General features: G+C 41.7%; 2 protein-coding genes across 3 annotated transcripts in view; one reads left to right on the forward strand and one right to left on the reverse strand.

Annotated features, from left to right (window-relative positions):
• Nucleotides 1-2,478, reverse strand: part of DEGS2 (delta 4-desaturase, sphingolipid 2) — a 30,101-nt gene extending 27,623 nt beyond the window's left edge. Inside the window, exons 1-2 of one of the 2 annotated variants that reach the window (XR_010883955.1) lie at nucleotides 2,311-2,478; nucleotides 1,397-1,474 (exon numbers count right to left, since the gene is read on the reverse strand). The gene's annotated coding sequence lies outside the window, so the exon portion shown is untranslated. Of the gene's footprint in view, nucleotides 1-1,396; nucleotides 1,475-2,310 lie in introns of those variants that run through there. The other variant, XM_067294967.1, reaches the window with a different exon arrangement.
• Nucleotides 288-27,232, forward strand: YY1 (YY1 transcription factor). Its single transcript, XM_067294965.1, has 5 exons — nucleotides 288-1,511; nucleotides 11,319-11,481; nucleotides 21,437-21,497; nucleotides 23,974-24,132; nucleotides 25,031-27,232. The coding sequence occupies exons 1-5, from the start codon at nucleotides 815-817 to the stop codon at nucleotides 25,211-25,213; spliced, it is 1,263 nt and encodes a 420-aa protein (XP_067151066.1). The 5' UTR covers nucleotides 288-814; the 3' UTR covers nucleotides 25,214-27,232.

Raw genomic sequence — 27,232 nt, forward strand, 5'->3', positions numbered from 1 at the left:
CCAGTCCCCGCAGGCCCTTCCCGCCCCAGAGCCGCCGCTCGCCGGACACCTCTCCGGCCCCGCAGCCAGAGATGGGGCTCCGCGCGGACCCTGCGCCCCCCGGGCCGGTCCCTGCCGACGCGCCGCCGCTGACATGCCGCCTCCTCGCGCGCCGCCTGCCGGCGCGGCCCCGGGGCGGCAGGCGGGGCGGGGCGGGGCTGGCTGGTTGGCGGCGCGGAGGACGGAGCGCCCCGGCCCGCGGCACATGGCGGCCGAGCGCTCCCGGCCCGCCGCCGGGGCGGCGCTTCCGCGCGGGGTGGGGCGAGCTCGGAGAGGGCGGGGCGGGCGGCGGGGAGCTGACGCCGCCGCGGCCCCGTTGGCTGCTCACCGCCGGGAGGCGCGCTCCTCAATCGCAGCGCTCCCTGATAGGCTCGCGGCAGGACGTGGAGGCGGGCCGCTGAGGCACGGCGCGCCCCCATAGGCCACCCCGTTTGCCTGGGCGAGCCGTGGGTGTCGACGGCGGCGTGATTGGCCGCGGAGCGGCAGAGAGGCGGGCCGCGGCGGCAGCGGCCTCCCGGGGCTGGGGTCCGTCTCGGCGGTAGCAGCGGAAGTCTCGCGAGGGAGCGTAGCCGGGATTTGGCGGCTGGCTGCCTCCCTCCCTCCCTCTCTTGCTGGCTGTGAGGAGCTGGTGTTTGTGTGGAAGGGGGAGGAGGAGGCGAAGGAAGGAAAGCGAGAGGAGCCCGAGCCCCACCATCCGCTGAGGGGAGCGGACCGGAGTCCCCCTCCCCGCCCGCTGATCTCTCTCTTCCCCCCCCTCCCTCCCCCTCGCTTCACCATGGCCTCGGGAGACACCCTGTACATCGCCACGGACGGCTCGGAGATGCCAGCCGAGATCGTGGAGCTGCACGAGATCGAGGTGGAGACCATCCCGGTGGAGACCATCGAGACCACCGTGGTGGGCGGCGAGGAGGACGAGGAAGAGGAGGACGAGGACGAGTGCTGCGAGGAGTGCGGCCCGCACCACCCGCCCCATCACTACCACCACCACCAGCCCATGATCGCGCTGCAGCCGCTGGTCTCGGACGGGGACCCTAGCGGGGCGGGTGGCGGCGCGGCCGGCGGCGGCGGGGGACAGCTCCATCTGCACCACCACCACCAAGAGGTGATCCTGGTGCAGACCCGCGAGGAGGTGGTAGGGGGAGACGACTCGGACGGACTACGGGCCGACGACGGCTTCGAGGACCAGATCCTCATCCCGGTGCCGGCCCCCGCCGGGGAGGACGAGTACATTGAGCAGACCCTGGTCACCGTGGCCGCCGCCGGCAGCAAGAGCGGAGGCGGCGGCTCCTCCTCGGCCGGCGGAGGGGGCCGCGTTAAGAAGGGCGGCAGCGGCAAGAAGAGCAGCAAGAAGAGTTACCTGAGCGGGGGAGGCGGCGGCGGGGCCGAGGGCGGCGGCGGCAGGAAATGGGAGCAGAAGCAGGTGCAGATCAAGACCCTGGAGGGGGAGTTCTCGGTCACCATGTGGGCCTCGGGTAAGTGCGCGCCGGACCCCTCCCTCCCCGGGCCCTAGGCCCTGCCGGGGGCTCCCCGGCTCGGCCCGGACAGTTTTGTTTTGAAGGGAGGCCATGTTTTGATGTGTGTGATGGGCGCCGCCATGTTCATCGCCAGGGCAAGTATGGCGGCTCCCCCGAAAAGATGGCGGGGTCTGCGCTGCTGCTGCCGCTGCTCCTGCCCGGCTCCGGCGGGGGGAAGGAAAGATGGCGGCGGCCGCCAAGATGGCGGCGGCTGAGGGGGGTGCGAGAGGGAGGGAGGCAGCGCGCCGCTGGCTCCAGGACTAGGCCGCAATGGCGTAGTTTCTGCAGCAGGGGGAGGCGGGGTGCGCGGGCGGGCACACGGTGCGGGGCGAACCCAGCCTCCTCGCGGCTCCCCCCGTCCCCGCCCCGCGGCTCCGCGGCTCCCCCCGCCTCGCGGCGCCCGCTCCCCCGCCGCGTCCCCGCTGCCCCCTCCGTGCCTCCGCTCCCTTCCCTCCCTTCCTCCCCCCCGCGGCCGCCCTCGCTCGCTCCTCCCGGCGCTCGCTTTCCTCCTTCTTCCCCGTTTCCCAGCCCGCCGCCGTCGCGCCTCCCCGGCCCCTCCCCCGGCTCCCCTCTCAGGCCGCCGCTGCCTCCCCGGCCCCGCCGCCCGCCCCTCGGCTGCCTCCGTCGCGCACCCGCCGCCCCATTGGGCCGCATTTTAATGCTGACCGCGGGCGGCGGCCCCGGATGAGGCGTGTGCGGCGGCGGCCCGCGACCGTTATGCGCGGGGGGCGGGGGCGCGCCCGCCCCGCCGCCTCACCGGCTCCGCCTGGCCCCGGCACCGGCGCCTTTCTCGCACACCCTTCGCAAGCGTGACCGCACTGGCGGGATGGGGGGGCCGGGCCCGGGGCCGCCCGGCACCGGCCGCAGCGGGGGCTGTGGCTGTGGGTGGGGCCTGTTCGCCCCAACCGAGAGGCGCCGGCGTAGGGAGACGCCTTGCCCAGCTCGGGGGGCTGCTTTGGAGAGACGGGCCGAAAGTGACCGGGGCCTCCGAAGCCCCCGGGGTAGGAACCAGGCTCTGACAGCAGCCTGCGGGCCGTGGCGGGCGCCCCACCCCTGGCAGCGGCGGGGAGAGCCGAAGCGCTGGCTGGTTCGCGCTCGAGGGGCTGTCGCTCTCCCTCGGTTGGGTCTAGAGCTTTAAACAGGCTTTTAAAATAGGTGCAGGGGGTCCCTGTATTGTGCGAGATCCTGCGTGTATTTGAGTCGGGTTTTTTTGTGGAACGATCTCAAAGGGAGTAAAATCTTGGTATTATGAAGGCGTTTAGTATCTCCAAGGTTTGGAATAAACCTGAAGCCTTCTGCCAGTATTTTATCTACCACTATTTTCTTACCCTTTCCTTTAAAGTAAGGGTGGATGAGACTTTTCTGTCAGTGGAAGTGTGTTACTTGTGATATGTTGTTTCTTTTCTTTTCTTCCCCCCCCCCTTACAAAAAATCCAAATGTATTACTGGAAGCGAGGCTCTGTAGTCAAACTTCTACGCTAAAGTTACGTAAGCATGAAAACTAACAGTCAAATAGTATCAGCTCATGTCATATTTAAATTGCTGTGTGGTCGTTAAATAATCGGTTGGTAATACATCTTACATATCATAATTTTCGTACTCTTTTTTAACTTGTAAAGAGTCAAATAGGGTTCAGGTTAGAAGATACTGTTTAAATTCCTGATGCACTCTAAGCTGTTTGCTTACGTGTTGTGCGTGAATGACCAGTACTTATTAGCAGTAGGAGTGCTGAAGGAAAAGTATATTGAATGGCTGAATTCTCATGCCTAATAAAATGCAAAGAATAGTCATTCTGACTTTTTTTTAATATAGGTGGTTATTTAACAAGTTTTGAGGGAGAAGATGATACTTAGGGTATATTTTTTGTGTATAATGTAGCTGCTGTAAAATGTTCTCAGAAATCTTTTTTAGGAGCCTGATACTTTGTTGACAGCAAATTGAGTCTGCTTCTTGATTGAACTGAGAACTTTCCATTTGAGTTTTTCAAATACTGTTTAATAGAACGGGATTTCTATACATGTCTGTGTATCAATACATGTAAGCTGAATTCAATTCACTTGCTATTTTTTTTCTTAGAATTGACCATCCAGGAAAGACAAAAGAGAATAGAAACAAATGTAGTCTTACGGTGTGCGGAAGCTATCTAAGATAACTGAATGCAAGTGGATGTATGACTCATGAGCTAGCAGGTTACAGGAGCTGACTGAGATCAATTGACAATTACTAGCATGCATTTGTACTTCGAAATTCATAGTGCCCAGTCGGACGCTTCTGTAGAGCTTCTTTGTGCAGAATATTACTTCACTGAAATGAAATGCATGTATAATCAATGTACTTGATTCTCTTCTCACTGTTACTTCAGGTAACCCTATCGATTTCGGTGGATTTGCTTTTTATGATCATAAACATGCAAGGACAGTCTGGACAATATCCACCATGTAATTTACTGGAGATTGAATTGCACTGAAACATTCAACTTGGTTATAGTCTAACCATGATGCAGAAGGATGCGGAATACCTGTTCTAACTTAACATCTAATACACCCCCTTGCAAACAAGCTCAAAACCCCAAATCACAAAGCCTATATGTGAAAGAAATAGTTTGACCTTTCTCCAAAACACAGTTCAAACAGCCCATAGTAATACCCTGCTCAGTTAAGTGTTTTGAAGTTTACTGAGCCTATTGAATAGGCTTTTACACCTCTTACACAGCTTAGTGAATGTTGTAAAAGTGGTCTAGAGTGGTTTGTGGTCAAATGTGGAAGTTCTGAGACTTCATTTTCTGTTTTCAGAAGTTTAAGAGGGGGAACGAATGCCAGAAAAATTCCAACAGAAGCAAAACTGGAAAAACAAAACGAAACAAATGACCTGCTTGCAAAAGGATAGTTGTACTAAGTTTTTCCCTGCTGAAACAGGGACACTTTATTTTGAACAAAGATAGTGGTTTTGCATCTCTATGTTGACATAATTAATGACTGACTTGCACCCTGATGTAATTGACTATTTGATTTAAGTATTTAGCAAAAAGTTTATCAAAAGACGAACAGTTAACAAGGCCACGCATCAAGATAAAACAATGAGTCCTGTATTGCTGTTCCTGGGTATTTGAATGGGGAACAAGAGCATTTTGCTTACCACAGTGTGGGAAGACAATGTGAATTAATTTCTTGTTACTGTGTTCTAGAGCTACTATATTAACTTGTACATGGGTCATACCAAACTTAGCAATCACAAATCTTTGTCCGTAAATGAGTATAACATAATGTATCTGTTACTACATCTTAAAATGTGTAGTAATAGTGTAAGAAATATATACCAATGTGATGAAGGGGGAATACTCAATCCTTCTCTTGTTATGTGGTTACTTAGTTGCAGTACTGTTGTTGGCAACCATTTAGCCTTACCATAACTGCTCTTATCACCTTGGTATCTACGGTGATATCAAACTTGCGACCCATGATTACTTTAATTAAAGTGTTTAGTTTGAAACAGGAATGCTTTGTTCTAGTTCAGATTAGCTTTCCAGATGAAGAATGGAATTATTTGACTTTCTTCATGTGTGAAAATAGAAACTAAACAATGGTGTTCTATTCCTTGAGATGTTTAAAGAAGCGTTTATTGGGGATGCTTCAGTCCTGTTCTTGTATTGTGTTTTCTCAATATTGTCTAGCATCTTTCCTTGTTATTTTCACTGGAGTATCCTGTCATGGATTTAGAAAACTGTATATAGTTAAGGGCCCTCTCCAAGTGAGAGACCCCAATTTGTACTAGGAAAACTAGTTTTTACAAAATCACGTTTGAGTGCCTTTATGAGATTCAGCTTGAATCTTCCTCTTTATTGAATATATCCAGATTAGGTATACAGTTGTAATGGGGAGGAGAAGGATTATTAGAAATCACTTGGATTGCATTTGCAAAACTAATTCTTAGACACAGGAACATTTGGGAAGGTGGTGCTGAAATACTGGCTCCAGCAAATGTTGGAATTTCAAATAACTTGGGCTTAATCTTTAAAAAAATTGTATCGGTGTAACCACATCTGCTTCTGAGTAATGACTGATTCTGTAAAGCTTTTGGGTCTGAAAAAGGTTTCGTCTTGCCTTAATTTATTATCGTTAGCATAGATACTCAGCAAGTTTAGGGCTGAAATAACACAACTGAACTAAACATGGCCCATGGACATTAAACTGCTGAAGTATCCTCTTCCTAGATAGGAAAGACAATGATGCAGAAGTTAATATGTGATTTGGAAAGGATTCTTGTTAATCCAGGAAGCCTGTGCAGTGGAGCCGTATTTCGGAGTTTAGGGAATTTATGCTGGGTTTTTATAAGGTTCTTCAAGACCTCTTAAAAAAACCTTTTAACCTCTTAAAATAGTTAGAAAGTTTTTGATTTGACTATGTGATTCTCACCCCTGCAATCTGATAACCATCTACTATTTGACCAGTTAGTTGTCTTTTATAGTATAAATGATAGACAAGTCATTTAGTTCAGTCTTGGGCCTGTATCCAAGGATGGCCAAAAATCTCTGTGATTATGTGTAGGGAATGAGCTTCCTATATGAAAATTTTTCATAACAGAAGCAGAAAGTGATTGTCTGGTTCCTTTAAAATATTAGGAAGATAATCTATTTCTGACTCTGGTTATGATAGCACTGTAGGCTTTTGGTATCTGTAAACATTCAGTCTGCCCTAAAATTTTTGCTAGTGAACCTTAGAGGGTAAGCATACACTTTAAATATTTTCCTATATCTGTTTTAAATGTCTTTTCAGTTTTGAAAGTGAAATATATGTGGTTCATCACGTAATTTCTCAATTAAGTTGCCTCCTAGCCCATCTTTGAACTAGTGTCCTCTAACTTACTACTGGTTCTTGCCTTGGGAGGTACATGTCACTTGTATGTTGATGATTCAGAAGGTCATAGTGCTTCTGCACAGTGTCTCGCAAATGTTGAAGTTAGATGGTGACTATTGATGTATGCATTGTTTTTGTCAGTTCCTGTTTCCTTCAGTGATGTGATATATGAGGTGGGTGACATGGGGAAAGAAGAACCTGTTCTCCATCTGTGCAAGGCACATCGGATAGAAAGTAGCCTAGCAGCCAGTTAGGTTAAAAAATAACAGACCATGCAGAATAGAATTTAACATTCTGAAATGTCTACTAATAACTGGATTATTTAACAAGCTAATTATGGTCCTTTGCTTCCAAACATGGCCAATAAACCGTTTTGGCTGAGGAGATCACAATGTGGTGGCAATAACCAAGCTGTTACCACAGTGCCTTGGTACTGCACAGTTGCCAAATACATCCCTTTTTACATAACTGCATTTCAGCGGATCCAAAAGGCAAATGTTTTTGACTGTGTGATCATAAGAACACAATTTAAGCTTAAATGTTCATCCTCTTAGCTGGTAAATGTTTGTTAACTTGGTACCTTGGGGAGGAAGCTCTAAGATTAGGTCTCCTTGCTGTACTAGCAGGTATACTTTCTGAGTTCCCTTTTGCACTCCCTGTTTTCCCCAAGGGAGATCTGATTGAATAACAATGTGTGTTCTCCCTGCTCTGTAACAAAGTAGGAGCTCAGAGAACTAGGGATCTAGAGATGGAGTCCCAAGGTTACAGTCGAGCGTTACAGAGGGAAAATACTGATAGGCCTTCTTGGGTTGAAAGTTGAGGGTCTTATTAGAGAGCCAGCGCGTTCCAGGGATGTCAGCTGGGACTGACTACTATTCCAGAAAGGCATGAAATAACAAGGTTCTGAGGTGGATGGATTTTTATGTGCAACAAAAGGGCTGCAACACATGGAGAAAGTGTGATAATAAGAGCAAAAGGTTTTCAACAAAAGACTTAGGAAACAGATTCTAGCACATTTTATCATCGATCTGTTACATGGAATCTGCATTTCTAGTTTTATTCCAGTAATTTGTCATTCTCCCACTTGAATTGGTACTTGGGGTTGGTACTCTTAAAAATTCTGATTAGTTCACCAGTAGAAATATATTTAAGTGGTAGCCAAAAGATCTGGCTGGCTAAAATGCAGAACTTTCACTGATCTTAGTGCAAAAATATTCCTTTGAGATACTTGCTTTGAGTGCAGAAGTGTCCAGTTCAAGATGTATATCGCTTACATAGGCGACATGAGAGAAATGCAGATGGAAGGACATAGAACATTAACATTTATTTAGGTACCTCTGTAATATGTCCTTAACAGATACATAGAAAACCCTAGTTCAGGATAAAAGTCTGTCTCCTGTAGTCATTTATTTTTATTGTTTTTTGTAGCAAATCAGTCTTTATAAACTGGATCAGTATTGGAAATAATTATCAGAGTGCCTGGTAGTGCATATTTTTATGATAAGGTGGCTAACTAATTGACATGCCTTCAGGTGGTCAGCATATCTCAGACAGGACTGAAATCGTGTTTCAAGTTTCTAACAGAAAGCTATAACATGTCTATGGGAACAGTGCTAAATATACATTTAAGCAGAATGCTTTATATTTGAAAACCAAAGTCTGCTGTACTCTCAAGTGGTTCTAAGGGACAAAATAAAGTGGGTTAGATAGTATATAGCAGTTCAGTTCCTTTCACTGGCTCCATGGATCTGTCCATATTTAGCTTGCATGGGAGTCATCCAGATTAGCCTGGCATGGACTTAAACCACACGGGATTATTGCACTTTATTTGTACTGTACTTTTCCAGAGGTGTCATTAGAATTTGAGGGTTGCGTCTCTGTGTGTTGCTTTGCTTTTGCTGCAGTATGTTTGACTTTTCTGATGCTTCATGGGAGGAAAAGGGGAATTAGTTTGTCCTTTTGGACGTAACGGGTGCCAGGACTTGTGTGAAGGCAGAAAATGTCAAGCATCCAACTTGCCTTATTTGCAATGAGAATATTGGTTAACTTGTCAGCCTGAGCGAAAGTTTGCTTGGACTTTAGCCTCCAAACTTTGAGCTGTTTAGTCCAGCTTAGTAGGGCATCACAAATAAACTTGTGATAGATTTGCGGATAGAAGATGTTGGTAAACATCTTCCGAAGAAGTGTAGTGTGGTTCCCCCCCCAAGGAGTTGATAATGTCATAGGATGGTCTGTAACTAGGATGTTCTGGATGCTAAAGAGCTATGCAGTCTGCTGCTGCTTTTAATATTTCACTTTTGGTATGAACCAGATCTTCTATCTTGTTGAAGGATGTTAGCCTGACACAATACTTTAAGGTAACTATTTTATATGTTGCTGTTTTGGTCTGTTTTGGTGCAAACTCATTTCTAAAACTGCATGTATGTGCTGCTCTAGAGATATGATTTTTGGTACAGGAAAATTTGAGCAAGTGTTTCTTATTTTTGCATAACTGTCAGGAATGTACAAAGTGATACCGTCTCTTATTTTCTTATGTATCAAAGCAACATGTTTATAGTTCTTCATGTTTTACTCCAATAGCCTATTTTAAGACATAGCTGTGGAACTGATTTCTGTTGGCAGGTTTTTGGGAAGGAAAGGCACTGAAGGCTGACTTCTCTCAGTTTTGCCCTTAAAATAGCAAGAAAGCATTGTTGAATAAGTGGGCCTTTATGCTAGGGAAAGAAAGAAGATCTTAAGGAATGTGTGCAGAATTTCCCTGTTGACTCATGCATTTGATATGAGGCAGGAAATGAAAACTAGTTTCTGTTGTAAATGTCATCAAATAGTCAAACTGGAAGTTCTGTGTAGCTGTTGAAATGGCTAAATTGAAGGCAGCTGATCTCATTCTAGTCTGCAGCATGGAGAAGTCTTCACATCCAGCTTTCCAGAAGTTCCATACTTTTCTGAGTCATTGCTTCATACTGGGTTTTTCTTCTTTTTTTTTTTTCCTTTGTATGCATTGCTAATATATTTTTTTTTTCCTCAAGTTTCCAACTGTTTGGAAGAACAAGTTGTTGCTAAACTTGAAGCTTATACCTGAATTGAATTTGTAACTCCTGCAGATGCTATAAACCTTAATGTAAACCTTTGCTTAAGATAACTGGCACTGGTAAAGACTGAAAGGTAGTGTGTTGAATGAAAGTGAGATGTAAAATGAAAAATGGTCCAAAGTCAATTTTCGGTTTATTTCTAGTTTAATACTGAAAACGATATTTTCTTATTAACACTCCTATCTGTGAGCTGAAGTCTATTTTCCTCTTTCACCATGGAACACATAAGTGAACTGCTATTTGATCTGGTAGATCAAATTAAACCCCAAACTAGCAGGAACATTTCTAGAAATAGCTCAGTGGCGAAGATTAAAAGCAGGCATTACGAACTGAATAGAAATTTGTCCTTAGTATATTCCTTTTACTCACTTATTTCTTCTTGTCCTCTCTTTCCTAATTTAAGTTACTGTGTAATGGATAATGTTATTTCCTGTGTTTCTGTTTGGGGGGGGGAGGGGGAGGAGCTTGCCTCATTTCTTCCCTGCCTTATGTTCTCCTGTCTTTTGGGGAGGAGGATTAGTATTTCTGTCCTATTACCTTGTGTTTCCATTCCTTAAATACTAGCTGTAAAATTTAACTTTCTGTTGCTTATACAAATTTGACTTTGCAGTTCTTTTATGTATAAAGTGCTTTGCAGAATCCTCTTCAAATAAGCAAGGCAAGGGAAGTAGTGTAGTAGCAAGTTCATTAACATTTAGCTGAATAGTTACAGCTATATTCTGTAGTAGGTGGGTGTGAAACACCTGCATTTCATTATGGTTGTCCTAGTGCACTTTGGGAAGGTGGCTTGTCAGGTGAAGGTGGAAGGTAAGATTGGCGCTGGGTCTTCTTCCCTGCAGGTATGAGCTCTGCAGTGAGGAACTTTTCTCTGGGTCTTTCTCTCTAGCTTCCGTTGTTATAACGTATCAAGAGGAGAGAAAAACCAGTCTCTTGACACTTTCTAAGGTCTGAAGCTGAGTAGACAACAGCAGGGCTTCCACCCAATTTCATTGCAGTGGTTAAGCACAAATCCATAGGAGGATCTTCAGAGCAGATAAAGTAGCATTCTCTTGCTGGCTTGCAGATCAAAGGTCTGAATGGTATCTATCTGCTGTTTACGTAGTAGAGTGGGAAGGAGCTTAGACTCCACCACAGGCAGAAGAAGCCTCTCTGGGAGGACAAACAGGCTGTTTAGTTTTTTTTTTTTTTTTTTTTTCTTTTCTTTCACACCTTTCTGCAACTGCTGAAAAATTTTAATTTTATGAGCAAGTGCTGAAGCCCATCAAGCAGTTGTTTTTAAAACCTGATGTCCCTCTTGGACACTTCTCTTGAGGGTTAGGGGAGTCTAAAGAGTGCGAAGGTAAAGATCAGTATTCATCATTACCATCGTTATGGTAAGTATCTGCCACTGCACTGATAGACTTACTTGGTTACTGACTGTTGTTGTGATCCAAAGTGGATATGGTGGGTATTGAATGTTGAAGGTGTTTGAAGGGAGATAAATGTCTTTGCACTGGTCCAGGAAAAGTGCATTGTAATCTTTAAAATGCAGCCAGCATTCTCGTAGGATGGTTCTACTTATTTCCGTATTTGTCTGTGTTAAAGTAGATAGCAACTTCTGCTTTTTTTTCCTTGCCCGCTGTGTTCTCTCTGTATTCTTTATGCTGTAACTGTATGGATGCCTTTTGGCTGTTTACAAGTAGCATAGAAGTCTAAAAGTGCACTGTATCCTTTTAAGAATGTGCAGCAATAGTGAATTTGTGTTTGTAGGTGTAGCCTAATAACTTGTATGCTATTTTGATCTTCAGTATGTATTGAATTCAGTATTTTATGTATTTCAGATGATAAAAAAGATATTGACCATGAAACAGTGGTGGAAGAGCAGATCATTGGAGAGAATTCTCCTCCAGATTACTCAGAATACATGACGGGAAAGAAACTTCCTCCCGGTGGAATACCTGGCATTGACCTCTCAGACCCCAAACAGCTGGCTGAATTTGCTAGGTAAGTAGGAAGAAAGGATGTTTTAACATGATTTTCATTCCATTGGTTTAATTAAGAAACTGTTAGGCAAAAATAAATAGTAAATTTAGTATGGCTTTTATCGTTTCATTTGATTATCTTTTAACAAGGGATTTCCTTCAGAATGAAATAGTGAGTACAGTATTAATAACTGGGTTTTATCTTCAGCAGATTACTGCTGGTCTTTGGTTATTGTTAGGTAGGGAAGGGCCTAAATACACTGACAGACTCCATCTCTGACATGACAATGTATGTTTCATGTGAGTAGTATTAAATTCTTCAGTGGCAAAGGATCAGGCAAATGAAACACTGCATTCAGGTTGTTCAGTACAAGAAAGCTAGACTACAATATTTATTTTGTAAAGCCAGTTACTGTGTATTGTGTGGTACCCCTCACGCTGTTTCTCAGTTCTTAACCTCTAGGTCTTAAACTTTTTTTTTTTTTTGGATAGAGTCATGTGTCTTGCTTTTAAGTGCCACTGCTTGTTCTTTTTTTTTTTTCCTTTTTTTTCCTCGTGAAACAGAATCATCAGTCTTTTACATATTACTACATTGACCTGAATTACAAGGTAACTTTTATTTTCAAATAGAGATAAATGAAAGTGTCAAGTGGCTTTTCCTCTCTCCCTTCCCAAAGCTCCTGGATGCTCAGGACCTGGATGTTGAGGGTGACCTCCGGCCACCAGAGGGCAATCTTGAGGTCGCTAGAGAGAAGCCTGGCTCTTGGAAGCTGTGAAACTAAGGTTGCCCATGCAGCCATTCATACAGTCTGCTTCTTCCTGTGCACACTGTGGTTGTAATTACCAAAGGCTTACTGCTCCATTCGGTATATGGGCAACATTAATGCTGGCGTCCCCCAAAATTTGAGTACAACTGCACTTTCTGCAGCTGTTATGATAACCAGTTTTTTCTAGTGTTAAAAGCAAAGCATGTGTATGAAACTACACTCACTTTCATTTGGCTACCAGCTAGGTGTTCTTCACAGCCCCAGTGCAGAATTCTGTCACATAGAGAGCAGGTAGATGGTCAGATGTTGTTACTATTACTTCCTGTGTCAGCTAGCAGAGGGAGAAGTACGCTTTTCTTTAACACTGGGTTTTTCTCGGCTACTTGCTGGATGGAGACTAGTCCCGATCCAGCTTCTTGGTTAGCTGGATTCTGGTATCTGGTGTATTCATGCATGCTTGTTTCTACTCTTGCATCTACTCTTAGATCTTACTGCTTTTAATCACCACCTTCTGTTACTCTTCGTTCTGCTGCCTTTATGTTTGTAGGGGAGAATTGCAGGCACAGGCTCTTCCCACAATTATTTTCAGTAAAACCCTGTAGATTTATGCACAAAATCTGTGGATTTTGAAGATTCCTAATAAGATACCCTAAAGCAGAGAGCAAGCACTGCAAAAGTGTCTGATCCGGAAATGTATAAAAAATTATGAACAACTGAAAAGAAGGACTTATCTGAAGTGGTGGGTGATTTTACTAATAGTGCTGTTACTTTGTTTACTAGTGTTGATCATAATGAATGGGTTTTCCTCTCTGACCTCCTGAAAGGCTGATCTAGGTTTTCTTTGTGAAAGCAAATGTTCAAGTGATATTCTGTGTATGCGTAGTGTTCCAGTTCTAAAATGTTACTTACACGCTTCTGCTGCAGTCATGTGCCTAGATTTGGTATTCTCACTTATTTTAAAGCATGGTGAAACATTTGGTTCTATTAAAGATTGGGGTACTGAATAGCTATGTTTTGCTATGAAGCTTGGATAGTTTCTTGTAAGGTATTCTGCATGCAAACACTGAATGTTATTCTCCAGATTGGTTTGAATACTTGAAATGGTTGCCAGAATTTGAGCTTCTTGAAATGACCAGATTGCTTCTGTCAGATCTTTCTGCATGTTCCTTAATATTATAAAATGTACTACATCTTTGGGTTGTAGTTATTTTTCTGTTAAGAAAATAGTGGCAGCTGGCAATACTATCAAATTATCACTTTTTTTATTCATGGTAGAATGTTTTAGAAAGTTCTAGAGCTAGAATTTGTAACATGATGGCAAGATTGAGTTTTGTGTGTGCAGTCTCTTACTGTGCTGTTAATATCTCTCTCTACAGCAGATAGAATGAGACCCACTTTATTCAAAGACAAATATACAGCGGTAGGGTAAACAACTGGGGGCACCTCGCCTTTAACAATAGCTCCAAGATGTGCCAAAGACATGAAAAAATGTTCTAATAGCTTAATTGTAGATGTATGAAAATCCCAAGCGTTAGTTGTGTTAAGAAATCTTTGATTCCTTGGTCAGCATCAGTGACCGTCAAATTTCTACTCTTGCCTTAAAAAAAAAAAAGGGGGGAGGGGGGAGGTGAGGAAGACCCCTTCCCTGTTAGTTGCAAGTTGGATCCTAAAGGATTGTGTACAGCTGAGGCTGATAAATACAGATGAGTTAGAACATTGCTTGTTAAAGTCTTGATCGTATTGCAGTGAAGCATGTCAAAAGGACTCCTTGTAGTTAATAACACAAACTTAAGTTCTAATATATGCAAATATCTTTTCTACTAGTCAAAAAAAAAACAAAAACCTTTGACAGTTTACTTGCACTGGAATTGGTTTTAGAGGTACTGGGAATGTGATTGTTTGTGCTAAAAGAATGTGCTTATTTATAATAAAGTTCTTTGACAGTTTCAAGCATTGTTGGTTACTCTGAGATTCAGAGTTTGTAAACTGTCTCACAGTTATATTCTGAAAACTTTGAGCAGCATCTAGATTTGAAACTTGGTTATCTTCAAAAATTACTGAGTAGCTTCCTGTACTCTGAGTACAGTTTTCGTGTTTCAGTAACGAAATCGTCTTTTGCTGGCTTAAATTTTGTGCACAATACCCACATGTAAGGAAGCAACAAAACTGGCTAGGAAAATTGCATGCTAAGTGTATTTCATGCAGTTGAGAGCAAGTTATTTTGGGATGCCTTCCTATTTTCATTGTTAGTTGGAAGAGCTGCATTTTTTTTTAAATAAATAAAAATTAGCTACTCAAAACCAAGACAGATTGACTCTTTATAACTATGCAGCTTCTCTTTATTAAGTTTAAATTGACAGATATTTGCATTGATTCATGGGAACAAAGTTCTTAGGTTGGGTTTAAACACACAGGCAAAGCTGGTGCACTTGGATAACTTAAAACCTTTGTGGCCTGGTAATTTAAAAACATTTTTATGTTGGAATTGAATTTTAGTGGTAAGGTTCTGGAGTTTTGATTGTTCCTGTTCCCAAGTTGGTTTAGACAATGGCAGGGCTGGGGGGTGGACTTGAACTCTTGAAGTACCCTGTAGCGCTACAGTTTTAAAAATATCTATTTTTTTTAAAACTGCTTAGTAATTCAGCATATGAAATAGACATCACTGCTGCTCAGCAACTAGATGGCACTAGCACACAGTGAGCAATTATGCTGTTCATTGAAATACAGTTGTTCTTCGGTGCTTTTTTGGTGCATTTGCCACTGAGTCATGTAGCAGGAATTCTGGACCCTTTGACTGGAACTTTAACTGGAACTATTGCAGTTGTTCCTGGAAAGGCTTTTGTACATCCTAAAATTATTGAAAACACTTTGAATAAACAAGCTATGTCAGAACACTAAGGTATGTTCACTAGTGAGTGGATAAATGACCATAAGTTATACCTGGCTGAGCAACTTATGGCCTTTTACAATTATTTCATTCCTTTTTACAACTCCTGCATTTTCTGTAGCTCACTTAAGTGTGATAGAATGAAAGGAGAAAAAACTTGTGCATTTCTCTTAGGCAACCTTGTGTCAGAATGTGAAACATTAGTTGTGAATGACCTGCTCAAGGAAGAACTAAAAACTAATAAATTACCATGTTCCAATTTGATAGGTCTGACTGGAATAATAGCAATCCCTTCAGGTGAAATAAAATGCCTCATCTCAGGCAAAACTGATTACAAGTAATTTTAGAGGTGTCTTAACAGCTTGGTACTAAAAGCTTGGGACATAGGAGGTGTATTTTCTAGTAGGTGCGCATGACAAAGACTTCTTTAAAGTTCCCCTTAATGAAACCATTAAAAAGATATCCTTGATTTTTTCCCCTACTCTCTTGACAGATACATGACCAAACTGGCTAAAGATGGCAGAATATAAACATGAGTAAAATACCAAGAAATAAAAAGGGAAGATGCTATAGTTGGGAAACTGGCACATTAATGGGTCCTCATGGTAAAAGCTTTCCTTTCCATGGCTTTATCTTCTGCTCTTAGTACCCCTTCTGAAAGAGTGCCATTGTAAGAACTGCCCTTCCTGTTCAGACCGCCCTCCAAAATGGATAGAAGACAAAGAAGAGGAAACTGCATTAGAATCTGAAATTGGACACCCTCCTTAAAAGTGACAAAGCATTCTGGTCACCTAGATTTATAGGACTTAGCCCTCTTCCTAGGGTATAGGATTGCCTACTGTTTTTGTTCTCATTGCAGAAAAGCTTAAAGGGCAGTAAACTGACAATTACTTCTCTCAAAGTGGTGTTCTTGCATCTCCTGGGGGAGGGGAAAGCTCGTGCTCTGTTCCACACTGCAAAGGTCACTTTCTCTGTTCAGTATACATGAAGATAACTGGAACAAAAGTAGTAATTGTTGTTGCCAGAACCTTGGAGCGAAGGAGAACTTTTCCATTTTACGACAGTTTTCTGCCCTACTGTGACCAAAACATGCTGACACTGACTGTGGACTACTTGATTGTAGATAGATTCCTTGGACACTTTGCACCACTCCCCTTGTGTGTATTTATCTAAAAGCCAGTCTAGCCAGTTTCAGGAGTTCTTTGGCGTAGATGAATTCTTGCAGTGGCATAGGGCCACCTCACTCATGTTATTTCAGCTTCAGCAGAGCAGTTCAAGGGCGTGGGGCAGAGTGGGGGGAACAGATCAGAAATGGTAATGACACCACTGATGGATAGAAGAGGAGGAAATTATTCTGTATTCTTAGAGATGAGGTTATCAGCAAGGCAAATACCACTGCTGGTCATTAGATACCTTTAGGAAGTGTGAAAGGAATTGCCTGAGAGATGAATACAGTTTAGGTTTCCTTTATGTATAGAAGGAGAAGAAAAGATGCAAGAATGCAAAAGCTTAATAGGGACAAAAAAAGGGAGCTATCAGAACAAGGGGGAAACTTCATACTGTTCATTGCTGTTGCCTTACGCATTTCCTTTGTTCCTAGCCTTAACATTAGTCTGTGGATTATTATTATCTTCAAGCCAACCGATTGTGGAGATTGATAGAGGTTTGGGGCTGGGGGGTTGGTTCTATCAAGATGCAATTCTTTCAGTTTGGCTAGGTGGGTGAAGGGATGCTGTTAGCTGTTAGATACTTTCTGTATAGTGACAGAGTAGCTTTCATTTTATGTGTGTGTGTGTGTGTATATAAATATCTTTTTTTTTTTCGGCAGAATTGAGTGGTTTAATACCTGTGATTTCACTCACTCTTAGTCTTCTCTATACATGGATAAGAGAGTTTCCTTTTAGAGAGCCAATGCTGTGAAGCTGTCTCGTTGTTGATTGTGCCATACTCTGCACCACCTTGCCCCCTTCCATTGCAAATATGGCATTTCAAATACAAGTCAACAGATTTAGCCTTTAATTGCAGTGTACCAGTACCTTGGTCCAAAAAGCACGCTCCCTAGTTTTTCCCAGAAAGCCAGTCTGCAGTTGTTATTACTAGACATGGCCCATATAGGCTCACTGCAGAAATGAAAATTCTGGTCTTGCCATGTAAATTGACTTTCTGCAAAGGCAGCTGCCATTTTGAAAGTTCCACCCAGGTATTAATGTGGTTGTCTGCAGTTGTTTTAAATAGTGGTATGTGTTAGAGTTCTGTTTTTGATTAATGTTTCAGGCTAAGAAAACTTGGACGGAGCTGGTAGAGATGCTCTACTGGGTGGGAGCCAAAAGTCTAACCACCAGCAAGAGGGTGGAGCTACCTGCAACAATGTAATTAAGATCAACAGCCCAGGTTCTAGTCTGGTCTCCTTTTGCAGAAAGTTAATTTTAAAGTAAGACCAAAATCTTTTTTTCTAATACATTTAAATATATAAAGTCTTTAAATTCTTCTTTGAGTGATTGTCCACATGGATTCCACTCCCTTGGGAGCAGGATTAGACTTCTGACAAAATGATCGGTTGTAGTTGTGCTTGTGGTGTGCATGCCCTCATGCCTTTAATGTGCAAAGGGCCCAGCTGTTTCTCAGCTGCTTTTTGCTGCCCATGGCACTGAGGGATATTCTGGACAGTGTTTGGTGCCTCATCTCTTTAAAGCGTGTGCTACTGTTTTGTTGACTAGCTTGGTTGCCCATGGAATACTCTGTTACAGTTCTAGGTTTTATGCTCAAGTTGCTCCCTCCATATACTTTCAGCTGAAGTGAAGATTTAAAACCTATCCCTCTACTAGCAAAACTTTGTTGTCATTTTGTAGTCAGTAGGGGCACTAAATGTTTGTATGTTCAAGAAGGTTGCTGGGCTGATAATCCTCCTTCTAGAAACAAAGCTCAAAAACTAGAAAATCAGCTTATTGCAGAAGGAACACTCATTATGTTAAGTGCCTGTTCAGACACTGAACTGAAAAATGCAGGTGTATGTTGAATGAAGCTCCAGTCAGTCCCATGTCTGACCACCCAGTTCAGCTGAGATTTGTACCCCCAGCTGCCTGACTATGCTGATAAATCTTCCTGACTACACTGACCAGGGTATTCTCTCTCTCATTCCACTTCAACAGCCTGTTATGGATGACTCTGTCACAGCATTTCTTTCCCAGAGGTTGCTTCAAAACCAGAGGTGAGATGCAACAGTTAGGGACAGGACTTAACACAATGGTGATTGGTGGCATCCTATGCCAAGTATAAAGACTGTAAGCATTACCCATTAAAGCTGTTTGCCATATCTCTCAGTACTGTTTCCTCTTTATCTAGTCTGCCTCTTTACAGATAGTCAGTTATAACCTCAGAACAGTGGTGTTTTCAATGATTCTGATGATACTATGAGCATAGGTTTGGGGCTTAATAGGGCTATCTTTTTTTTTCTTTCTTTCTTTTTTTCCATTTTCCTTGAAGAGTGACTCAGACAGCATATAGCAAGTTGATAGTGTTGGAAGTAAAGGAGGTATTTTGGGAACCATCTTTGTCCTCTAAGAACATTTGTTCTCTAAGGCTGTTGACCCATGGCACTGTTACAGAATCGCAGAAGGGTTGAGATTGGAAGGGACCTCTGGAGATCATCTAGTCCAACCCTCGTGCTCAACAGGGTCACCTAGAGCATGTTTCCAAGGATTTTGTCCAGACAGCTTTTGAATATCTCCAAGGAAGGAGACTCCACAACCTCTCTCGGTAACCTGTTCCAGTGCTCTGTTACCCTCACAGTAAAGAAGTTTTTTCCCATGTTCAGATGGAACTTCTTGTGTTTCGGTTTGTGCCCGTTGCCCCTCTGTTGCCACAAGGTCCCATGTTCTCAAAACTTTCTCCTGTGTGCCCGTTTTGGCGTAACAGACACTCATTTCTATACCTTCTCCTTCTGTGAAAATCGTAGAGACACCAAGGAATCCTCTGTGAAGGGTAGTAGGAAGTTTTCTACAGATACTGTAAGAAAGTTTTATGTGTTTTTTCCTCTAGCTTCAGTACTTGTACTACTGAGTCTTAACCCTTACTGGAGTGTAGTCAGTCAGTTAATCCCAATCTCCTGTTTGTATTTAGTTACTCCATACTTTCCTCAAAGAGGCTGCATAAACTAAACACAGGACAATCATTGTCTCTTCCAATTGGATTGTATTAAAATATTAAATCTAATCAATAAGGTCACCTAACTTGGTCTCTAATCTTGGAAAGAGAAAAGTTATCAGGAAGATGATAAAGAGGACAGTCTCTAAGAACAGAAAGTTTCCTGTGTTCAGGATGTCAGGTGTCTCCTTTAATTGATGGAATTTTTAGGTATACTGCTGCTGATGGTGCAAGAGGGACCTTGTGAACACAAATATTTTGCACCCATCCTCTAAGAATTGTTAGTATCTGTAAATGAGAGGATTGTTGAAGCCTGTGAAAGGCATATGATAACTCTCCAGTTTCCACGTTTTTAAGTCACCTGCATACATTTAACCTTTGCAGGGGATTGCGGTGTTCTTCAGTTACTACTGTACATACTCAGTGTAGCCCGGAGATGCTGAGCAGGAGTTTTTTTAAATGTCCACTTGCAGGGGGGACAAACCCAGCCACTGAATCTTTGGTTTTTGTTTTATCTGTGATGTGGCTAACTGTCAAGTGCTCTGCCCATACATGGTCACTTGAACTGTGCTAAATCTGCAATATAGAGAGGAGCTACAGATTGTTTCTGAGGTACAAATGATAACCCACAGTACCATAAGAGACTTCTCCCTCGTGTGGCTCCATTGGCAGTTGTAAGGAGATCTTCCTGAATCCACTCTTCGGGAATTCTCAGGGATGCTTTTCACTGCCCTCGCCTTCGTTCATCCGTAGGGCCCTCCATTCCTCTCCTCTCTGATCCATGCACATGAGGAAGGCAGGTGAAACCACAGACTCCAGCCATATTCACAGGAATGTAGCAGTATCAAAGAACACTGGAGCTACCTGCGAAGAAACAAATTCTTCCCCCATTCTTCCATATCTGTTTTCAGGAACTGTCTGTATGGTAGTTAAAACTGCTTTGGATAGCCACAGTTACCTCTTCTTAATGCTAAGAATAGTGATTCTGGTCATTTTAATTCTTTCATTAAATTCAAGACACTCATCTCTATTTAATTCAGACCAAATAAAATACCAGTAAACCTTTCATTTAGCTTAGGAGGAATCTATGTGCCATATCCGTGATACAGAATTATCTCTTGCTGTATTATCAGGAAAAATAGTTCAGGAACTTGCATAAACAGTCTAGTTCCTCTCCCCCAGCAGGGTTTGGGAATGGATAATATCTCTTGACTTATCTAAGTGAGTCCCAGCTGTATAAGATGTGTTTACAAGTTGTTGTTTACACTTACCTGCTTCTGTTGGAGCTTGCTCCACTAGTAGTTATAAGCCACCTCTTTCTGTTTTTCAAGACAGCACTACAGGTTTGAGAAATAATGTTAGGTAAAGGGACGGTGCTCTTCCTTGGGAGTACTGTCCATGCATATGACATTCTTCAGGCATCCAGGCAGATAACTGTTAAAGCAGGACTGTTCTGAAACTGTTGCTTACAGGGAGTCTTATGAATATATTTGAAACACCTAATTTAAATGTAAGCATTAGTTTGCTGGGCTTCCTATATAGGCAATGGAGACTATCAGTGGGGCCCATAAAATAGTAGTGAATATCCCCATCAGTGACTACAAGTAAATAGGTGATTGCTTCTCAGTTGCTAAGAGTGGAATCCATGTGTACAGTAATTTAAAGTAAGAATGACTATTACAGTTTCTGTGGTTATAACATTGTCTATGTAGATTCTAAAACTTGCCTGCCTTCCTTGATTCTGCAGTGTTGTCTTCTGGAGTCTGGTATGGTGAACTACTGAAGAATAATTGAGATCTACTGTCTTTTATATCCTGGGGCAGGAATGGGAGGGGAAGTGAAGATACATAGGCCACATGGATACAGGCACAACAAAAATGGAGTTTTCAAACAAAACCTCTTAACCACAGTTAGTGCAAGCCAGTAAAAACCTCTCTTTCCACATATTCAAAGGACTAGGAAGGTAGTATTAAATGTCTTATTCTGTATTGAGAGGTGCTTCTGGAAAAGCTGAACTTTCAAAATGCCAAAGTACACTGCTAATATTATTGTGAGGGTTTTAAAAGTATTAAACTCTGAATACTACTGATGCATGTAATACTATTGAATAAATCTTTGCATTATGCAAGCAGCTGTGGGAGAAGAGCTATCTACTAATATTTTCCTTTTTTATCTTTAAGAATGAAGCCAAGAAAAATTAAAGAAGATGATGCTCCAAGAACGATAGCTTGTCCTCACAAAGTAAGTGAAGCTCTCTCGGCCTTTTGAGTTGGTAGTAATTTGTGGAGCAGAGTTTTGTATTGCTGTTTTCTTTTGAGAATGAATAAGTAAAATATCTTATTATAAATAGATTATATTCAGTTAACTATATTTGAATTATCACTCTTTAGAGGCTTCCTTAAAAACCTTTCACTGAATAATATGTTATTCCCATTCCTTGTCTTAAGGTTAGTGCATCCCTAATCTTCTGGTAACCATGATGCACAGTCCCTAACATGCTGGTTTTACTGTTGTGATTTCCTGCCACTCAAGAATACATACTTGAAAGAATGTTCTGAAAGCTGTTCAAAGTACGTTCCTAAGATCTATATATCCTCTGCTTGGAAGTTATGACAGATTGGGAATCTAGATCAGGAATCAGCAATCTATGGTATAGATGCCAAAGTCAGCATATTGGAAGACTTTGCATTATATTCTACAGACCTGGAAGGTGCATCATCTTGAGAGAGAGGCATCTGGGAGATACTGTTTCTGATCCACTGGGAGCTGGGAAGCTTCGGTCTTGAATAGATGTTGCTGGTCACCTAGATTGGTAGCATCTAGCTTTACCGAATCACCCAGCTTCTGAACAGCTTCTGTTAGCTGACTTAGCCTGTAATGCAAAAAGACAATCATAATCTTGCTGACTTCTGGTCTAGATATTGTGAGCCTAAGCAAATATTCAGTGCAGATAGCTAATAGTACACATTGGAGAGCATGAATAGAAGGCTTCTTTCTGCCAGCTATAGTCTAATCAGTTGTCACTTTGGGCTGAGAAGTCTTCTTTGTGTTTCTGTTGATTTCCAATCCTTCATATTCTACATATGTCATTAATTCACTGTATTGTAGTACATGCAGATATAGCACCAGATTATCTGAGAAGGAATGCTTATGCCTTACAGTACTGAGGAAAGTTGCTTTCATTTCTTTGATTTACTTTTTCATAGCCTCGACTTCATCTAAATAGGGGAAAAAAGAATATTCCTATCCTTCCATCTCCTCTGTCTACTAGAATTTCTAGGTTTGTGTTTGTATGATTTCAGCTTAAAAAATAGTTGCAGAAAACATACTTGCTTCTCTCAGAGGCAAGTAGGGACTTCAAAATGAATGCAAACAGGTTGGTTGTGTGTTTATTTTGGTGCTTTTCTTCACCCCACCCTGTTCTCTGATGTGCAATGAATAGTGGCACAACACTTTTCAAATTAGCCGAAGAAATTCTAGTGCCTGGAGAATCTCTTCTTGAAAATGGTAATTCTCTCCTCCTTAAGAAATAGGGCATGTTTAAATACGGTTAGTAGTTTTGAAGAAAATAGTTTCCAAAGAAGCAGCCTGCAGAATTGAAGATTAGCAGTTGATAGTCCCTTTAGATTCTGCTGTTGAACTTTATGCCTCATACCACTGTGATGTTGGTAGACTAGTTTTATATAAGCTTAAACAGCATCACTTGAACTACACATAGAATTTAAAATTGTTAATAAGATTTCATGAAGCATTTTATACCTAGAGAAGGACCTTTGTAAAACGCATGATAGATGTCTATTACCTGTCATTAAAATGCAGTATAGCGATTGCTTTTTTTTTAACTTGGTGTAGTAAAGAAAGTTCCAGGCTGCTACTGGTTTAAGTTCTAGAATCAAAAGTACTATTCCTGTATCAATGCAGCATGTACCCCAGGTGACAGATTAAGACTTCTGACTCTGTACCTGAGTTAATGTGAGTATCTGTTGCTTTTAGGTTGAGTTGCCACTAGCTTAGAGGTACTCCTACCTTTTTCTCTTCTCTGGTATTTTGTAGGTTTAAACTGTAGAAGCAGTAGTAGTCTCTTCTGCCTGTTTCAAGGTGGTAGTTATCAATCTGCTGCCACAGAAGGAAGCCCTGCAAGTATGGGCTAGGTAGTTTCTATAAGCTGTCGTGTGTTGGAAACTCTCTTGCTCTATTTTTTGTCAGGAATGAGGAGGATAGAGAAGGAAAGCATGGAGTGTTAGGAGATGGAGTGGTGCAGATGCATATTGGTACTTGGAGAATACTCTGTAGTATATTAGAGGATATACAGTTCATTGGGGTACTGTAGTGCTTCAGAATATAGTACATAGGAGAATATACCATAAGTAGCCATGAACTCTATCATTCTATCTTTTGTTTTTCTCAGACCGTAGTGCTTTTGTTCAGTTTATTCATTTGCTTCTATTAGAACTGCATCTTCTCCATAAGGCTGTCTTGTTATTCGACTGCATATGGTTCATAATATTAAGTGAGGATAAGTTTGTTGTTTTTTGTTTAACAGCTTCTCAAATGATTAGTTTTCATGGGATTGCTCTTTTAAATCAGGGTAAGGGATCTACTTTTCAGGGCCAACTTTTAAGAAGGTTTTCAGAATATAAAAGCATTTTTACTGTAGCAGATGAAACTTTATCAGAACTAGCTTATCTACTAAGTGAGTTTTACTGTTCTTTTTAAGGGCTGCACAAAGATGTTCAGGGACAACTCTGCCATGAGGAAGCATCTGCACACTCATGGCCCTCGAGTACACGTATGTGCAGAATGTGGCAAGGCCTTTGTGGAGAGCTCTAAACTAAAGCGACATCAGCTAGTTCATACTGGAGAGAAGCCCTTTCAGGTATGGTTGACTTCCAGGCATAATTACTCCAATTTATTAATTAGAACATGTATAGACTATAACCTAGCTTCTGTTTGACTTTGGGGACAATGGTTTTCTTCTAAATCAGATGAGGCACTGAATCATTCAGTGGTGGGTGTTAATCGGTGTCCAACAAAATGATGTTCAACACTGAATCTTTCTCCATTCATATCAAGTCACATGAGCTTCTGCCACCAGAGGTCCCCAGGCTACTTCGTATGGTATTTCTTATTTGTGTAAATGTTCTTCACAGTGCTTCAGAGTCTTGAGTGTATCTGCTTTCTCAGATATGCCTGTTACATGTATTTTTTGTTTAGCTTCTTGGAGAAATGAATGTTTCCAGAAATTTGATTTGCAGTCCTCAGGCACTTAGTTGCTTATGCTGGAGCTGTTATATGTATCCAGATAAATACTGATTGCTAAACATGCTGCCCTTTGTACTCTGAGTACATCTTGAATCTGAAGCTAGTAAAAGGAGCAAATCTATCACTGAAATTCTGATGTGAAACATTGTTTCTGTTTTCTGGTATAGTGTAGCAAAATACTGTTTGTGATTCAGAGTGGTTTTGGTTAAGTATTTGCTTGCAAGCTTGAAGTTATTTTCCTCTTTAAAAATTGGTATACTACTATGATAAAACAACCTGAAATACCAGTTTTATTTTTTAAAAGCAATTTAAAAATGATGCCCACAATTTCATTTTATTACATCAGGTTATTTCTTATGCAATTTCTACTGGCTCTTCTTCTTGTGAGAATGATCTTCAGCATCTGGCCTCATGGTTGTGCAGTCTAGTGATTCAAAGCAGAATCATTTAATCAATGATTAAAATGGCAACTACTTTTGTTAGCTAATGGCATTATCTTTTCCTTTCAACAGTGCACATTTGAAGGATGTGGAAAGCGTTTTTCACTGGACTTCAATTTACGCACACATGTGCGAATTCATACTGGCGACAGGCCCTATGTTTGCCCGTTTGACGGCTGCAATAAGAAGTTTGCGCAATCAACTAACCTGAAATCTCACATCTTAACACACGCTAAGGCCAAAAACAACCAGTGAAAGTAGGAGGAGAAAGTTCTTGAACTCAAAACATCTTACAGGAGAATGATCGGGAATAAATATGCCTCCCCTTTGTATATTGTTTCTAGGAAAGAATTTTAAAAAAAGAACCCTACAAACCTAAAGGACGTGTTTTGATAAGTAGTAAATAAAAAGCAAAAAAACCACAAAACAAAACAAAAAAAACTTTAAGGTGACGTTGCTAAGATGCTCTACCTTGCTCTGTAATCCCGTTTCAAGAACACGGTGTTTTGTAAAGTGTGGCTCCGACTGGAGGGGTCAGTTCATGAACTTGCATCAAAAAAGACAGTTCTTTATACAACAGTGCTAAAATTGGACTTCTTTTCACATTCTTATAAATATGAAGCTCACCTGTTGCTTACAATTTTTTTAATTTTGTATTTTCCAAGTGTGCATATTGTACACTTTTTGGGGATATGCTTAGTAATGCTATGTGTGATTTTTCTGGAGGTTGATAACTTTGCTTGCAGTAGATTTTCTTTAAAAGAATGGGCAGTTACATGCATACTTCAAAAGTATTTTCCTGTAAAGAAAAAAGTTATATAGGTTTTGTTTGCTATCTTAATTTTGGTTGTATTCTTTGATGTTAACACATTTTGTATAATTGTATCGTATAGCTGTAATGAAATCATGTAGTATCAAATATTAGATGTGATTTAATAGTGTTAATCAATTTAAACCCATTTTAGTCACTTTTTTTGGAAAAATACTGCCAGATGCTGATGTTCAGTGTAATTTCTTTGCCTGTTCAGTTACGGAAAGTGGTGCTCAGTTGTAGAATGTATTGTACAGGCACTGACCTTTTATTAACACCTGATAATATGTACATCCCATGTAATAGAAAGGGCAACAATAAAACAGTGGTCCTAAAGAAAGAATATGGCAGAAAATGATCTGTAAGCACAGTCTATTTTCTTTTGTTGTCCAGAGCAATTCTAGTTCCTCTTGAACCTCCCAGAAATTGGAAGCTAAATAAACTCAAGTTTCCTTTACTTTGCATTCAATTACAATGATTTGTAATGAAATTACATAATGCCATATTAGTTGGTATACCCAAACAGAATTGGTGGCTGTACCTCTGGGTTTGCTGAGTGACCTGGACTTCCATTAACTGGAATGGTGGATTTGGAGACTTGGCAGTGTCATAAAGGAGCTTTCAGTATGCCTGGACAGCAAGTAGGTGGAACAGTACAGTAAATAGCTAAATGGGCACCTTTGTTTAGTCAAGGTAAGGAACCCTGGAGGTTTAAATGCAATGGCAGTATAAAATGGGGGAACAGTAGGGTTTGAGTGGTGATACCAGGGGAAAAAAAAATCTTCTTTTGGCTAACTTGTTTGACTAGATATAATAATGAAAAATCTTGGAACCTCCTTGGTCACCTTTTACTTCAAAATAAGAGCTTAAAAGTTCTCTAAAAGAATTTGATGGAGTTTTGATGGTCTAACTAAAAGTGGTTGCTACTCGTTTGTTCAAGTGTTCAAAGTAAGAAATTTGCAGATACTATAGTAAAATGTGACAGACTAATAAACACAAGAATATGCACAGAAATGCATAAGTATTATTTTTTAGAGGAATGTGAGATCTATTTTGTTGTAAAAACTGTTGTCAGTCTTTTCTGAATTCTGTTCTTACAAGGTTCATCAAACTTTTCGTGGTTATTACAGTAAGACTTACTTTTGAGTCCATTTCTGGTAGTAGTGAAAAATACATGGGTAACATGAAAGTAAACCTAAGAAGAGCGAGAGATTTCTCATCCATACAAAGAGTTATTGTGGACACTGCAGCTCTAGTCTGAGGTTATGAGGGGCAGAAAGAAAGATGGGACATTTACTTGTAAAGTATGCATTAGAATTTTGGCAGTATTTTTTTATAAGTGGTTCTTGAACAGGGCAATATACTGAAATGTGTATAGTTAAAGTTAACTTAAATTCTGTATGCAGTTAAATTAGTGTCTATTCTTTTTGGAAGGAAATAAAATCAGTTCAGTCTAGTTCTAA

The sequence above is a fragment of the Apteryx mantelli genome, chromosome 4 (genome assembly GCF_036417845.1).
Source record: "Apteryx mantelli isolate bAptMan1 chromosome 4, bAptMan1.hap1, whole genome shotgun sequence".
In the NCBI taxonomy this organism is placed as follows: domain Eukaryota; kingdom Metazoa; phylum Chordata; class Aves; order Apterygiformes; family Apterygidae; genus Apteryx; species Apteryx mantelli.

Coding starts and splice junctions, on each gene's coding strand:
- YY1 (XM_067294965.1), top strand. CDS start 815: ATGGCCTCGGGAGACACCCTGTACATCGCCACGGACGGCTCGGAGATG. Junction 11,482..21,436: donor CAGCTGGCTGAATTTGCTAG/GTAAGTAGGAAG, acceptor TTTATCTTTAAG/AATGAAGCCAAGAAAAATTA. Junction 21,498..23,973: donor CGATAGCTTGTCCTCACAAA/GTAAGTGAAGCT, acceptor GTTCTTTTTAAG/GGCTGCACAAAGATGTTCAG.